The sequence below is a fragment of the Macrobrachium nipponense genome, chromosome 2 (genome assembly GCF_015104395.2).
Source record: "Macrobrachium nipponense isolate FS-2020 chromosome 2, ASM1510439v2, whole genome shotgun sequence".
NCBI lineage: Eukaryota > Metazoa > Arthropoda > Malacostraca > Decapoda > Palaemonidae > Macrobrachium > Macrobrachium nipponense.
In genome coordinates this window covers 39,973,768-39,991,327 of record NC_087201.1, presented here as the reverse complement: position 1 = coordinate 39,991,327, position 17,560 = coordinate 39,973,768, and the positions used below count along the sequence as shown (strand labels likewise).

Genomic DNA, 17,560 nt, shown 5'->3' with positions numbered 1-17,560 from the left:
CATTCCCCCCATATTTATCACAAAATATACTGCATAAATACACTAGGAAAAAATGTAACTCCTTCGTTTTCTCTCTCTCGTCAATGACACAGTTTATTGGGAAGGTACCCTATCTGTCTTTACCCACAGCCTACCATGGTTTTATGACAACAACTACAATCTTCTTATTAGTTGCTACAACATTGTATTACCATACACGAGCTACAAACTATGTGTGAGCTATTGACCTACGCTAGGTGCTACACTCACAGTATTCATTTGCATAAGTCATGGCAATGAAACTGATATCACTTTCTTAATCCATTTATTTTGTAGTATTATCATAGCTGGAGAAATAGCCAAATGGCCTCAATATATAAAGAAAAGGGAACATACAAGGCTTGTAATGACCGAGGGTTAAAAGTGATATCCCATATAATTAAGATCTTTGAAAGAATTATTAAAAAAAGAATAAGGAGAAAAACCACAATAAGCGAGAAACAGTTCGGGTTCATGACAGGGAGGGGTACAGTGTATGCTATATTTGCTTTAAAGCAAACTAACAGTCTCTGGTTTACGATGGGTTCGGTTTATGTCTCTCTGGTTTATGACGGATTCGGTTTATGTCATTTCGAGTTCATAACGCTCTTCAAATATATCCATCAAAAATTATTTCCTGGGTTAAAAAGCATGTTCCAGGCTTACTACGCCGACAACAACATCCAAAGGGCAATATGGCTCCAAAATGGCAGAATAGTAAATATTTGGATACTTTTTAATAATAAACTCAATAACAAATACAGGATACGTCGTTTTCAAGACACCCAAAGGATTAAAAGTAAGAAATATACATCCAAAACAGCAAAATGGTCAATATTAAAAGTAAGGTTTTTTTTTTTACCATTTTCAAATTTTTCGGACTACACCCATCCTATTGGAAAAAATATGGATCCAAAATGTCTGAATGATCAAAATTTGGAGGTATTATTTTATGAAAAACTCAATAAAAATGAAGGATATGTTGTTTTCAAGACACTCAAAGGATTAAAAGCAAGAGTTTCTTACAATTTTCGACGATATTTCGGACGCCAGCCTGACGCCAATCCGAACAGAAGAAATCAAATTTACATTTGTAATTTTCATATAATAATATTAAGTTAACCACGGAAAAGTATCAATAACATTTTAAATTAAAATCCCGTGAAATAACAAAATCGCTTGTGATGCAAACACAACCTCTGTTTGTCCCCGAATATCTCATGAATAATTTCGATCTCTCTCTCTGTCTCTCTCTCTTTCTCTCTATAATGCATAGTATCGTTTATTGAAATATGAATTACTGTAACAACATGAAAATCTTATACTAAAATTCCATCATCGGTTACGTTACAATTTTTGTATTCCTTTGACAGAGGCTGTATGACGACACATTGGCGAGAGGATGGGAAGTAGTTAATAACAGAGCTCATAGCAACCATAGAGGGTAATTAGCTGGAGTTGCGATCTCTATACCAATACTATGTAGTAGGGTGGTCGACCACCAGGGTGGCGCTGTAAAGACTTGTAGGCTGTAGCCATCTTTAAAGGTTTGGTAACCCGCCAATCTGGTAAATAAGTAGTCTCTCTCTCTCTCTCTCTCTCTCTCTCTCTCTCTCTCTCTCTCTCTCTCCAAAACAGGAGAATGTTGCAAATTTGGAGGGTTATTTTATGAAAGACTCGATAAAAATGCAGGTTATGTCGTTTTCAAGACACCCAAAGGACACTCTAAGGATTAAAAGTAATGTTTTCTTATGATTTTCGACTATTATTTCGGTTTACAACGATTTTTGGTTTACGACACGGGGTCAGAACAAAACCCTAATTGTAAACTGGATAGTGCCTTAGGGAGAAATATGAAGAAAAACAGAATGAACTTTACTTGGTAGTACTTATTGACTTAGAAAATCCATATGACCATGTACCAAGGAGAGAAGTATGGAGATGTTTGTTAAGGTGCTACAAGATATATATGCAGAAGCAACCACACAATTAAGAAGCTCTGTTGGAACTACAGGAAAGTTCAAAGTGATGGATGTTATAACATTAGATGTCAGAGAGGATGTTCCTTGGAGTGCTCTAATTGCTAATGATATAGTGTTGATAGACAGGACTAGAGAAGGAGTCAAGCTGAATTCAGAGAGGTCAATTTGAAAATTTGTTAATTTGGTGGGACTGGGTGAAGAAGGAATGTCGAAAGTGGTTGATAGCTTTATCAAAAAGGATTAACAATGAAAAATATGATCTTATAAATCTATTACAGGCGAGGCTGAGAAAATTGTATTTAAAACATGATTGTACTACGAGAGAATACCTAAATATTCAATCCATAAAAGGCAAAATTTAAAGTATAAGGAATGAAATTATGGAAGGAGTGAAAATTCGTGGTAAGATGGAACAACTGAATAAAGGGGAGAAAGTGTGGTTTTTTTTTATTAGGAGAGAAAAAGTAAATCCTCAAATCGCTTCTTTAAATAAATTAATCTTAGAGAATGGAAAGACAATCGAGTCCCAAAGTGATTTATGTTTCATATTGCTAATTATTATAGCTGTTTCTTTAAGAAGCCGGCATATAGAAAGAAGGATATGAATTATTTTCTTAGCAAGGTTGACAATGTATTAGATGAGCATGATAGAAAAATTCTCAATGAAGAAATGAATTGTGATGAAGTAAGGAAAGTTCTTTCATCATTTAATAAGAATAAAACTCTTGGTAGAGACGGGAAGTCTTTCCATTGAATTTTATCTTACCTTCTGGGATACTATAAAGAGTGACTTTATAGAGGTATTGAAATACATGAAAACACATTATGAGTTATCGGTATCACAAAACTTAGGTGTGATTAAATTAATCCCAAAATCAGATCTGTCAAAATTAGAGGAATGACGAGCTATTACTTTATTAAATATTGATTACAAAATATTTACGAAGATATTAAAGAACAGGCTTCACTTAGTGATTGATAAGGTGGTCTCCAAACTTCAATTCTGTGTTGGCTCTGGTAAGTCAATTGTTTATTGTAACAATACTATAAGAGATATGATTCATTATGTCAATAATGAGAAAGTCAGCCTTGCTCAGTCTAGACTGGTCTAAGGCCTTTGATAGAGTGAATATTGATTTTCTATTGAAGGTTATGCAGAAATTATGTTTTCCAGTGGAATTCACTAAAATCATCGAGACACTCTTTTAAACAATACATAGCAATTATTAGTATCAATAGTACTTTATCCCGTGAATTTGAAGTCCAAAGATCTGTTAGACAAGGATGCCCTTTGGCCATGGTTCTATTCTGTATTTTTCAAGAAGCTTTTTATAAAGCCATTCAATACGACAGCGAGGTGCAGGCTCTTGATCTTCCTTGTAAGCTGATAATTGAAATAATAGGTTTTGCAGATGACTCGAATATATTTATCACATCAGTTATAACGCTTCAACAAAAAGCATTGAAATTGTCAATGATTTCGAAAATATAACTGGAGCCTTGCTTAACAAAAAGAAAACTGTCATATTGGGTCTTGGCTTGTGATCTGACTGAACAAATTGGCCAATTTCATGGATTCGGTCACTAAAACAAATAAGAATCTTAGGTATATTTCATCAGAATAAATATGAAAAAGTGTGTGAAGAAAATTGGTTACTTATTGTTGAAAAAGTGCAAAAAACATTTAATATGTTTAAGCCTAGATTTTTAACCCTATATCAAAAACCCATAACTGTGAATTGTTTAGTTTTATCCAAGGCGTGGTGTGTAGTTCACACATTTCTACCCAGTAGGTCACATTTTAGTAAAATTAATGCAATATTATACCAGTATATGTGGAATGGTAAATATGTTTGTTTGTATGGTGTTTTTACGTTGCATGGAACCAGTGGTTATTCAGCAACGGGACCAACGGCTTTATGTGACTTCCGAACCACGTCGAGAGTGAACTTCTATCACCAGAAATACAAATCTCTCACTCCTCAATGGAATGGCCGAGAATCGAACCCGCGACCACCGAGGTGAAAAGCAAACACCAAACCAACCACGCCACTGAGGCGCTGCTCTCAATATGTATAGCGCTGATATTGGTTTAACTCGATATTTTTTATTACATAAGAGTATCCTTAATTAACTGTGTTGTCAATAATACTGCATTAACCACGCCTTGCTTTTACTCTTCATTCATAGATTTCTTAAGGCGTATACATAGCTGTTAGATCTTCCAGTGTTATCTAATAAAGTATTGTATAAAGAATTTGCACCTAATGTCAAGCCTACAATCGAACAAGCATTTCCATTACATAATTGTGAAAGAATCTGGAAAGTGTTAGACACTGTTTATCTCTACCATGGTACGTGATAAGGGGTGCACGTGTAAGTTATTACCGGCCATACCTTTTGATTAACAAACTAAATTTGCGTCTCTTAGTGACTATTTGGGTAGAAGTGATAAAGTTCCTGTGGTTAAGTGTCATATTACTGTGCTTATTTTACGGGTTGAACTGAAGTGGTAAAGGCTTCCATTAAGGTTTGTGGTGTGCTTATTGTAATCTGTTATGACCAGAGGTCAAGTAAAAGCTGGTAATGCTCTTCCAGCTCCCCTTGATACAAATAAATCAAAGGTTCTTGGTGTCTTAAATGTGAGTGCGTCAGTTTTTACGCAAGAACAAATGAATTGGCTTACTTAGGAGAGCATTCGTTAGAAGCTTGATAAAAAAATTAGTGAAATATCCAAGGGAATGTTTTCCAGTACATTATTGACAACGGTTTTCTTTATAGAAAATGTACACAGAGTAAAAATAGCGTGAAGTTAGGAGTAAAAGTTCTAGAAGCACCACAAAAGTTCAAGGAATTATTTATGAAATTTGCTCATGATTCATTTTTGTCTGAACATTTTAGTAATTGTAAAACTAAAGACAAGGTGTCTGCACTGTACTTTTGGCCAGGTGCCACAGCTGACATACTGTGTTATTGTAGAACATGTGATACCTGTCAGAGAACTACTTCCCAAGGTCGTGTCAAGAAGGCGCCCCTTCAAACAAAGCCTATAATAACCGAACTTTTTGCAAAGGTCTCAATTGATATAACTGAGCCTTGTCACCCCCTTCTGAGGACGGTCATAGGTTTATTTTGACATTAATTGATTGTGCTACACGTTACCCTGAGGCTATTTTTCTAAAGAAAATAGATTCTATTTCTTGTGTTGGAGCCCTATTAAGTATCTTTACACGCATAGGTATCCCTAAGGGGGTTCTGTCAGATAGGGAATGTCAGTTTGTTTCTTCAGTGATGGAAGAAGTACAGAAATTACTTAATATAAAACCAATTTTTACATCACCATATCATCCACAGGCTAATGGGTATTGTGATCCTTTTAATTGTATCTTGAAAAGTTAAATTAAAAAGATTTCTTCAGATTACCCTCGCTGTTGGCACAGGTCCCTCCCATGTGGCTTATTTGCCGTCAGAGAGATCCTTAACAATACTTTAGGATTTTCTCCATTCGAACTGATTTATGGGCGAAATGTGAGAGGTCCTTTATCCATATTGAAAGAGTTGTTTACTAATTCAGGACCTTAATGAAGAAATTAGGAATTCTTATGAGTATGTGTAGGATCTGCACAATAGGTTAGAAGAAACAGCCCAGATTGCATTTCAGAATGCTAAGGTTAATTTCATTAAGTACAATACATACATATTATGATCTGAAAACATCTGATAGATAAAATTTTCCATGTGAATATGTTGAAAAAGTGTTAGCGTAGGTCTATTATTAATAATTTGCAAGTGTTTGATGAGGTTACTCCTTTTGAACAGAATGTTTTAATGGGACCTCAGGATTTGGTACAAGCTGCTGTAGTTGTTCAATGTACAGATTCTCCTTTGTCAGTATTAGATACCGAGTCTAAGACTGAACCTGATGTGAATCCCTTTCTAACTACAGAACAAAAGGCAGAGTTATCCACATTGCTAGACAACACAAAGGATGTTCTTAGTGATATACCTGATTGTTTGAAAACTTTAGCCATTCAATACAGTTAACAACCACTGAGCCTGTCAAGAGAAAGCCTTGCTCCATTCCTTATCACTTAAGAGAGGGATTTAACCGTGAAGTTGACAAATTGTTAGAGCTTGATACAATTAAAGCAATTACATTTAACTATTGCTCACCTGTTGTGCTTGTAAAAAAAATCTGATGCCAGTTATCGGATGTAACAGTGTTTGATTGTGAACCTATGCCTACTATCGATGAGAATTTAGACAAATTTTCAAATTGCGAATATTATTATCAGGTTCTAATGGAACAATCATCAATTCAAAAGAATGCAATTTGCATTAAGTACTGCCTGTAGTACATATAACCGTCTGATGCGCCAAGTGTTGAAAAATTTGGATCATGCTAGTTTTTATTTTGATAACATTTTTGTTCACTCTAGCTCATGGCTGGAACACTTGATGGCCCTCAAGAAAGTATTTGCCAGACTTCGCAGTTGGAATTTAACTTGTGGTCCCTTCAAGTGTCGTTTTGGTTACGAGGTAATTCACTATTTGGGTTACCAGATTGATAGGAATTCTCTGCAACCATTACCAGATAAAGTACAAGCAATTGTGGATATGCCTTTTCCAAATAAGAAACGGCAATTAAGATCATTTTTAGGGCCTGTTTCTTTCTATAGGAATTGTAAGGCGAGAGAGGCATTTGAGATGTTGAAGGACAAATTAACTCTTGCGCCTATTTTGCAGTTGCCAGACCTTAGTAAGCCATTTGGGCTGAGAACAGATGCAAGTGATCATGGAATAGAAGGTGCACTGTTGCATTAAGATTCTGAAGGTATGCCACTTCTAGATGATGCATTGTCCAGCAATCCTACATAGGTTCCATAATTTCCCTTGAAAATTATCTTGGGGCGGAAGAATGTAAAAATGTAATTTTTTTTTTATTTCAAAATTTAAATATGTTAAAGCTAATGTTTTTTCCCAATAATGGTTTGGTTCCGATGTTCATTTGCCATCTTTCTTTTCACAACTTTAGTTCACGGCTGGGACTCTCACTGGGTGGAGGAGAGGATGGTCTTTGTATTTGTTTATTTTATAATGTTATTTCAAAAATATAGTGTTGAGCCATTCCTAATATTGTAAGTTGTTAATTTGTTATAACCAGTCATTAAAATTTTGTGTAGTGTTAAATGTATGTACAATTTTTTTTATATATGACTTTTATTTCTCTGTTTCCAGTTTCTGGAGTAGAGGTCCTCTCCAACCTTTACCCACCAGGGGTTTATTTTCAAGTTTTAATTTTAAAGTTTATTTTCATATTTGTAAAGTCCATTTTCAAACGTTTTAAGATTATTATTGAGTGACTTATAATGTTGTGTGAATAAATTATTAATGGCTTTTATACAGTTTATGATTGCACCTCGACTTAGGACCATACCATATGTCATGAATAGCATGACTTATTTTATATGTAATTATAGTTTTACAAAATAAAATGAAATAAATTATCAGAAAAAAACCTGTATAACTTGGTAAAATTAGCATATTTTTACGAATATCTTGGAAAAGAGGTCCTGCACAGGGTTTTAAATATTCACTCACAACTTCCCGTGGAAGGTACAGAAAATATTTTAGAATTTTTTCATATACCAATTGCATTTGCTCATCTTCCTCTTTCCATTGATGAATTTTTACTTAAAGTGGCCAACCTTAAAGTTCGCCCAGTCTGTGGGTGTACCTGATATAAATTTAGTCTGTCCTGCGAGGGTTAAACAGAAATGAGAAATTGTTCAGAGGATGGAGCACAGCTGGTCCCAGTCATGTATAATGGAGGAGTACGGCATTGCCCAGTCAACCCTGCCCAGGACAAGCTGAAGTAGTAGTACACAACAGAATTCGGTCAGAAGACAGCCCACAAGTTCATGGCAAAAGACCTTTATGATGACATTGATCAGTCTACCCTGATGAGGCTTCGGCAACAACTGGCCGCTAGTGTTAAAACAAACGGTCCTGAGTCGAAGGCTACTGCTATAAAGTTTGGAGGCTTACATAAGGTTGCAGACTTTAAGGCATCTGAAGGCTGTCTGTTCAGGTTCAAAATTCGATATGGGATTTCTAACAAGAAAACTTGGTGAAACTTTAGATGCTTCAGAGGGAATAGACTTGATGAAGAAATAAGGCCTAGTCTTAGGGCAGATCTATAATGCTGATGAATCTGCTCTATCTTACCAACTACCACCTTGGCTGATAAGAAGGAAAAGAATTTACCTGGTCAAATGCTTTTCAAGCAACATATTTTTGCTTTGTTAAGTGCAAATGCTACTGGTGGGCATCATAAGAAACTAGCAGTAGTTGGACATGCAAAGCAACCACGCGTTCTGGCATCATTTGGCGAAGGCTTGGTTCACCTTCAAGATCGTTGCCAATTGGTTCCATGATTATTTTTGTCCGGAAGTCACAGAGATTATTCATCATCAGACACAAGACCTTGGCCTTGCTAGGCACTGGGCGAAGGTTTTGCTTCTCATGGACAATTTGCCTGCACATTCTAACACAACTCAATTGGTTAGTGACAAAGGTCGGTAGTAGGGTCATGTATTTGCCTCTAAATTTAACTGCACTCATTCAGCCAATGGACCAAGGTGTTATTGTTGCAATGAAAAGGCTATACCCGAGGAAGTTCCTGGAGTCTGCCATATGCAACTTTGCAGATGCTTGAAGGGATGTCATTACAGACATCCTAAACCACAACTGGAACTGTTTGATGAATGGTGAAGAGGCCATACTTGCAACTGGAGGCTACAATGTTCCTGAGGATGAGATGCAGGAGTGGCTGGATGACGACAGTGGCGACCCTGACTACCAACTTCTCTCTGACAGCAAGATAGCTGCTGCAATTGCTGCTGGTGACGAGAAAGTGGCGAAATACGACAATAACAACAATTATGAGGCTGTTCCACAATGTCTGCCCTCATACAAGCATATGTTATCAAGATAATGGAGAACCCCAAGTTGGACCCCATCTACTACCCCAGGGCTTTGGATGCTGCTGGACAAATATAAGAGTATTGAAGGGTTGTCATTGCCAAGCAGAATCATCATTCAAATCATCAAAGTACCCTCGATATTTTCTTCAGATCCCAAACCCCCGTGCACCAAACCCAATGATTTCCACTCTTTGGTAACTCAGTTCTTCAACCTGGAACTGCAGCCGAGTATGTCTTCTACGCCTTCATTGATATGCAGGGCTCCTCCTTCAACCAAGAATCAGTTGTGCACAATGACCCTGACCCTCTAGGCACCTCTTCACCTTTTCCAACCACTAAATGTCTTCCAGGAGTCACAGGATGCCGAGGAAGAAGATGCTGGTCTTGATGACTCAGATAAACTGGTGGAGGAGGACTAGTAAACCTTACAAGATTTAAAAACATCCAGCCAACGTAAGCATGAAGAGCAGTGCACGCTGGTAAGTGACAGAGTAAAAAGTATTTTTATAGTGTTATTACAATTGTTATTTTGATAAAATTGTTTGGGTAAACTATCATATGAGAGAAAAAATTGGTTCACTTGTTTTGTAAATAAACAGTGTAACTTACTGAACTATGCGTGGTTTTCTGTTTTTAAGTGTCCTTATTGCGTCACAAATATTGGAGATTACATATATATTAAGTACACCTCCAGACCAGCAAACTTTAAGGTTGGTCAATTTAAGAAAAAAATACATCAATGAAAACAGAAACATTTGCAAATGAACATGGTGAAAAAAATAAAATCCAGTACATTTTCTGTACCTTCCACGGGAAGTTGAAAGTGAAAATGTACAGCCCTGCGTGGAACCTCTTTTTCAAGACACTCGTAAAAATATGCTAATTTTACAAAGTTATAAATTTTTGTAAAATTATAATTGGAGTTCACACAATATCAGAACAGAAACGACATAAATCTGTGACAGATTTAGGTATGTATCTTTATTGTAAAATATTTGTGGAATTTACTGAGATGGGGAGATGCAGTCATTTTTTGTGAGGCATACATGTTTTTCTGATATTTTTTTGTATTTTGCAAAATTACAATTATAGCTCGACTAGTGTAATAAAGGATAAGAACTAAACACAACAATAATTCCTGGGTATATTTATGAGCAAACAAATTTAAAAACATCCTGGAGCTACAGAGAGGCAGTACATCACCCCCATGAAATCTCAAAGCAAACTGATCTACCTCTCTCCCTAGTGCTGAACTACTATAGTTGCTATAGTCATTGATGGCCCATTGAAGTGATATGAACAATTTTCCTGCTAAATTCATCCAAATCATAAGGCACGTAATATTAATACTCATAACAGTTAGCACGGTGCTCTCTCAAAACCTGTTACAGTTCCTTATATGATCATGCGCGTCCAGTAAGAGTTAAGATTTCAATTTCAAGTGTGATACGTAGTTGTTGTTTACCATATTTAGTATATATGGTTACGCAGTACGGACAAGGTAAGGTGAGGAAATGGTATGGAGTTGTCCTTGCATATCCCTACATTTTCTTTGACTCGCCATTATTCAGATTTCGTCGTTTTCCAACAGGGCCTTGGCTCTATTAATCTGGATAACTGCGTGACTATTATAATGTGATGAGAGGGGAAGAGAGCATGGGCATCATCTGCGGGGGGACGGGGGACATATCAGCTCCCCCGACCCCCAACTTTTTATTCAGGGGGGATAACATATTCATTGTCCCCCACCCACTATTTTCATCCAGATTTTATATAACATGCTGGAAATGAGTCTATTAATAATATTATAAAATATATACTCAACACAAGTATAAAATAAAATAAAATAGATTATGTCATTTTCCATTAGGTTCGTGGTCAGATTAATTGTTCCAAGGCCTTGAATTGTTCATTAAAATTTTGATTGACGTATCCCATTGTTTTCATACGGAGTCGGCAAACACCAGCAACACTTACAGCAGCAGCTGCCTGTGAGTTTATTATTGCTTTTCCTGCATCTAAGCAGTTTCTTTATCAAATGCAAAAATGCTTCTATCGTCGAAGGGTACCCACAAATGAATTGCCTCCATGCATCTCTAACCTCCACTACTACTTCTCTTCTCACCCAACTATGTTATTGTTTGTGAAATTTTTATTTCATTTATTCAACAATCAATTCACTCAGTGTTATCCCCTTCTATACTTTCTCTTGCTTTTCCACTGGTGCTGTTATAAGCAGTAGGTACACTCGCATTCCATTTACTCTCAGTGGAGTCCTATACATCCTCTAACATACTGCACCATAAAATGATAAGTTAATTTTTATCCTTATTACTTACGTATACCTTAAAATTTTGTAATATTAAATACTAATCATAGTTGCTACCGTCTACAGAATTAAGTGGAACTGTATATTGAGGATGTCACAGAAGACTTTCACCGTATTTTACCCAATTTGAATTGTGGACTTAATAAACTCGTTGACGGACTAATATTGATAAATCAGTTATCATTTTCCCTTAATATCATCATATTTCCATATCTAAATGGCATTAAAATACACCAAATCATGTCCATGAGCTACATAGGCTCGCTTTGCTTGCTTATACTAGCGTATAATTTGCAGAATGTCCCCCTTCCCCCCAACCCCACTAATAAGGGACCAGATGACGCCCAGAAAATCTTCGAGAAAGGTAATTAATGGTGACTTAAACCAGATGAGAATACAAGCAGAACATGCACATAACAGGAGGGAGTGGAAAGAACTAATTTAATGTCGTTTTGTAAGGTAAAAATCTGAAGAAATATTTTTATCTATCTATCTATCTATCTATCTATCTATCTAATCTATCTATCTATTCTATCTATATGTATATTATATATATTATATATATATATATATATATATTATATATATAGATTATATATTATATATTTATATTAAATAATTAATGATTATAATGTTGATGATTAAGCAGATTTCATAACAAAGGAACATTTACCTCAACTATTATCAACTACAAACTTAGGACTCAACTGAATGTGTTGGACAGGAGATGAAATAAAGAGGACTATCCAGAGTTTCTTCTGTGAGGTTTATCAAAATAAGCAACTGATCGCATTTATCAAGATATCATATGAAAGACAGAAGCAAGAGGGAAGGATTGATGGAAGAGAAATAGGACTAACCCTGGCTGAAGTTATTGCCCCTACAACTGAAGACAGCGATATTCACAAAATCGCACAGAAATGCACTTTATATGCAAACCAGACTATCACAAGGTGCCCGTAAAGACGACTGAAGAACAATTAGACATGGTCACCTTGGGATTTATATCGTATAACCATATTTGTTACGGAGATATGAGTTTTGAAAAGTTAAATACAATGGTACAGTCTCGGCAAGAATGACAAAACATATTCCCTCCACACAAACAAAAAGGCATCATTAGGTGGTTTGATCAAGTGTCGAGCAAAGGTAACCAATTGGCACTTACCCCAGAGAGTTGATGTGTCATGAGCACTGTCTAATGGCATCGGGTCGGGGAAGAGATAAGCCAGCATTTGCCTCTTCCGTGCCCGCTCCAGATCCCGCTCCCTCTCCTCGTTGTATGTAACAACAGGAGTAGCAAGAATGAATACATCCTGGGGAAAAATGCAAAAGGGGCATGTAATGTGTTCTTCACAAAAGAGATCCAGACATAAATTCAAGAATAATGTGCAAAACTGAAATGAAAGCATAAGTTAAGAAATGAGGTAAAAGGTAAAGTGGGGTAAGATGGCCCCCTATATGTAAGAATGCATCCCGGCACCATAGTTCCTGTGGCAGGATTCTGACATTGGGTTTCCTCAAAAGATAATGTTATGACCAATCTACGGTGTGTACTATATCAACTTTTGGTGAAAAGACTAAATAATTTCTGAGGGGATTTTCAAATCTCCTCATTAAGAGGTGTCCAATGAGCATCATATAGATCTTTCTCTTCGTATGAAACCCTGGTTGATTTCCTTTTTGAATACACATGGCAAGTTGATTCTGAACCAAAACCCCATAGTAAATTTCACTGAAGAAATAATGAACTTTATGAATCACACACACCTTCATATCATCTAGTATATAAAGGATTCTTACCCCTAGGTGAGAGGAAGGCTCTCGTACTCACTCCAAGGGCTATCGTTAAGTTTGGGATTCCACTCTCTGAACAGGTAAAAAAAAGCTGACAAAAACCGAATGCTATGCAATCTAGGCACAATATAACAACTCTCCATACCATAAAGCTAACTGTATACTAATTACGCTTTAATATGACAACTCCATAGTCACTGAAAACGTAGAGTAAATAAAGAAATACAATAAAAATGGTCCTGCATCCAACACAGTGGTTCTTGTTTACTTCACTGCCTCCTGACTACCGTAGTACGTGACTGGTAGAAGACAATAGGGAAAAAAGAAAAGCTGCCGGGTGGGGGAGTGTGGTTGGGAAGCTCCGGGGGTGCTTATTACATCACCATACCCAAAATAACTCTTATATTTGAACATCCAAAATTGGGGAACTCGAAATTGTCCTTAAAACATAATCTATTGAAATATTGTGTAAGGTACAAATCCTAACACGATTAGATATCCAAAACAATAGCACTGAACAATCAGGGATTTGAAACAATAATCATTGCCTTCAATCATACCAACTGAAATGGCAAAAATAAAAGTTCACTTAAATATTTGAGGAATGACTAACTACAGAAACTGAAATAGACTTACAGTAATCAATTACTCTGCAAAGAATTAAGAACCAACAATAAATAATCAAAATGCATAATCAAGCTTACCTCAATATTGATAACCACAGGCTGTGTGAAGAAGCTGCTGTAAGGTATGGTAATGGATACTCTGCCGATAATGCCTTTCTTGACCTCAATAGGCAGCGGATTTCCATAGTATATGTCCAGGAAAGACTGAAAAACGAGTTAAAAGCCATGTTGCAATGCTCATATCGGTAAAGTCAAACACTGACTTCAATGTTCAAATTTATTTGTAAAAGGAATAATACTGATGCTGATAATTTTTTCAAAATTTAATACTGCTACAAAGCTTCATCGTTTACCAAACAGATCTTTTTAAATTAAAAAACAGAACAGCTCAGTTCTTAACCATCCCGTTAAAAATTCTATCAAGTGCCCCTGAACGACCCCGGGTGGCTTGAGAAGTAACTGGCTCCCTATGCTTGTCTTCATCTCAAGAAAACCACTAGGAGCTCCAGTACTATAATATGTCTGACAAACACATCAGCATTAAAAAAATACCATAATTAATGGTACTAACAGCAGGTGCTCATCTTTACCAGTGTAAAGAAAGACAAACTTTCAAATCCAAGAGTGCTGGCTATACTCTCGCTAGTCTTCTTCATTAATTAATAAAATACAGAACCATAAATATTCTTCTACACTGCCATAATTCACGTCCAAATAACTTTTTCTAATCTGATAGGTTTGGTTTTGCATTCTAAATCAGAAGTAGGTAAAATTTAATTAACAGCCTGTATAGGAGACAGTTCATAATGGATGAAGTGATCCAATGTGGAAGAAAAAGCAAACAAGGAGAGTCAGTAATGCCCGAATCTGTAATATATCAAAAGAGTTATTTTTTGCTCTACCTAACCAGTAATTAAGAAAACGAAGAAAAACATCGGCAAAGAAAATGCGACTAGTTTCCGCAAGAAGAATCAGTAACGCTTTTACCAGAAGTTTTGGAATAAGAGGATTTTGCCCCTCAAGCCTTTATCTTTCAAAGCATCGCTAAATAACATCAAAGTGAAGACATTCGCCCTAGTTTCAGCTTTTTTCTGGATCTCGCCTCATTAACAGTTTCCTTTCCCATCTTTTTCTCTTTTCTTTAAGGGGGGCTAAATAACAGAAATAAAAAATCTTTTAAGATCCCCCACAAAACTTACTAGGACCGTTCCATCAGCCTTCATGCCCAGCCTTAACTCTTAAGGCAGTTGAATTTATGGAGCTTGCCAAGTATCAAGTTGTTTACATAAAAAAAATATCGAAAGCACTCAGAGACGAATACCTCCGCCAGTGCCAGTCCTCACAACCATTTTGTCCCAAGAACTAGTAATGTTTAGGTATCACATGAAATTGTCAATGCTGGGAAAAAACATCTTTCACCGAGCTTTGTTGGAGAACGATTTTAAATAACATACGGTCGGAACGACAAAAAAAGTAAGATAAAATAAAAGAAACCCCAAATGCTGATCTCCATATAAATCAAAAACTAACCAGCCCTTCCTTAGCTCACAGATCACCCATAGAGAAATAATTATTATATCTTGTGGATAGATAGACATTCACAAAACAACAAATAAACAGAAAGAAAAGCGAGAGAGGCGAGCGTGAACACCTAACACCTTCCGACTCCAAAGTCAATGAATGCAGAGCAACCTCTCAGACAGAAGTGGCTGAAAGGGAGGGAGGGAGGGAGGGAGGGAGGGAGTAGTTGTTCAGAGCTCACCAGGGCATCGTGTCTGATCTTGAGGTTTGTGAGGTTGACTTGTCCCGAGAGGAGAGCATCGTTAACTTCCTGGGTGTTGAGATCTTCAAGATATTGACCAAAGAATCGATTGACAAGACCTGCTACCACCTTCTTCGCCAACCACTCCATTACGCGATTGTCCCGTAATCACCACATCACAAAGTCTTTCGGTTCTGAAAAAAAGAGAGAAATGTGTTACATGGCATTTCAGTTTATTCAGTTCATTCCGGTTATTTAAGACCAAGTCATACTTAGACCTGATTGAAATACTGCAATTGCCTGTGCAGTATCACGACCGATTATACAAATCTGTGCACTGGCTGATTAGAAACAAGGACTCAAAATTGATCAACCAACCAGTTAATATGATCAAAAGAAGTGAATGAGGCTCCAGACAGAAAATCAAAATAGCAATGTATTCATTAATCTGGTGTAGACCAGAAAAATGAACCAGGAAAAACCCCGTGAGTAGCCACGAAAATGTCATTGTAGATGCGGTTGTCATACAAAGTTGTTATATTAACCCCATGGAATCAGGAAAATATACACTTTACACGAAGTAAAATTAGAGAGCAATTAAAAAGAAATAATACCGCATAGCACCATTAGCAAATATTCCCTTAACCTGATTCGATATTTTGTTTCAAATACTACTAAGTGAGAGAAGCATTAGAAAGCTTGATTTTTCTTTTGGTTTCAATATTGGCAACTTCAACTGATTGATAAATAAATAATTGATATCGAAAAGCACATACAGAAAACTAATTTACATAACATCATAAACGTAAAAACAACAAAGGCTAGTTTAACAGCACAAATTATGTAAATAAGCATAATTATGAAAACAAGATCAGATATAAGAAAATGTATTCGGCTTTTCATACGGGCTATTGGGAAAGTTATTCCCACATACAACGAAAAGAAAGGAAAACTACACATGTGAAAATAAGACATGTACATTGGATGTTTTTTTTATTTCCATTTTGTTTCTGTGCCATTGTGTGTGTAACACGAGAAATCCATAATAATGTTTTTTCCTGTGCCTACTTTAAAAGTGTTCCCTTTTTTTTTCATTTGCGCTTCTCAGGTGTAGGTATCGGCGAGAGGTCATAAAATAAAGGGAACGTGACATTTAATGATGACTTAAGCGTTTTGGGATTATTTGGCTTCTATAGTATGGAGGTTTGATTAATAAGGTTAAAGGCGCAACGCCTATAAATGCCAGAGGTTGATTTCATCATTTGCTTAATGGTTACTACTCCTTTTCTAAATAATGGGTTCTTGCAATAGTTTAGCTCGGAGAGAGAGAGAGAGAGAGAGAGAGAGAGAGAGAGAGAGAGAGAGAGAGAGAGAGAGAGTTGTTTTTCTTCCAGTGGCAACGGTAAGCACGGGAACCATTTAAGGATACTCTTTTCTTTTCTTATGCGAACACCTTAACCTTCGGAGAAAGCTAACATATTATACAAGCTTGCAGGCGCAGACAACGTACCACACACATACGCATACACACACACCCACACACACCATATATATATATATATATCTATATATATATATATATATATATATATATATATATATATATACATGTATACATATATATATATATATATATATATATATTATATATATATATTATAATTTATATATATCATATATATATATATATATATATTATATATACACAAAAAATATATATATATATATATATATATATGATATATAATATATATATATATATATGTATGATATACATAATATATATGTATTATATATATATATATATATATATATAGTATATATATATATATATATATATATATATATATATATGACAGTGACCAAATAAGTTATTACACTTACCAATCAAAACACGACAGTCAAACACCTAAAACTTCATCAAAGATAAAATACTACTGATTACTCTGAAAACTTATTAATCATGCAAGAAATCAGACTAAGTTCATTAAAATAAGTGTGAGGTAATCTTACACGAGATTAAATTAATTAAAGGGCATCACTCCAACTGCAACTTTAAA

General features: G+C 35.8%; 1 protein-coding gene across 5 annotated transcripts in view; it reads right to left on the bottom strand.

Annotated features, from left to right (window-relative positions):
* The window catches only part of LOC135220542 (intermembrane lipid transfer protein VPS13A-like), a 311,374-nt gene that overhangs the window by 216,229 nt on the left and 77,585 nt on the right, over positions 1-17,560 (bottom strand). For all 5 annotated transcript variants that reach the window (XM_064257729.1, XM_064257731.1, XM_064257732.1 and 2 more), the window contains exons 2-4: positions 15,501-15,694; positions 13,817-13,942; positions 12,484-12,631 (exon numbers count right to left, since the gene is read on the bottom strand). In XM_064257729.1, the coding sequence (XP_064113799.1) occupies positions 12,484-12,631; positions 13,817-13,942; positions 15,501-15,650 (424 nt within the window). In that variant the 5' untranslated portion in view covers positions 15,651-15,694. The remainder of the gene's footprint in view (positions 1-12,483; positions 12,632-13,816; positions 13,943-15,500; positions 15,695-17,560) is intronic.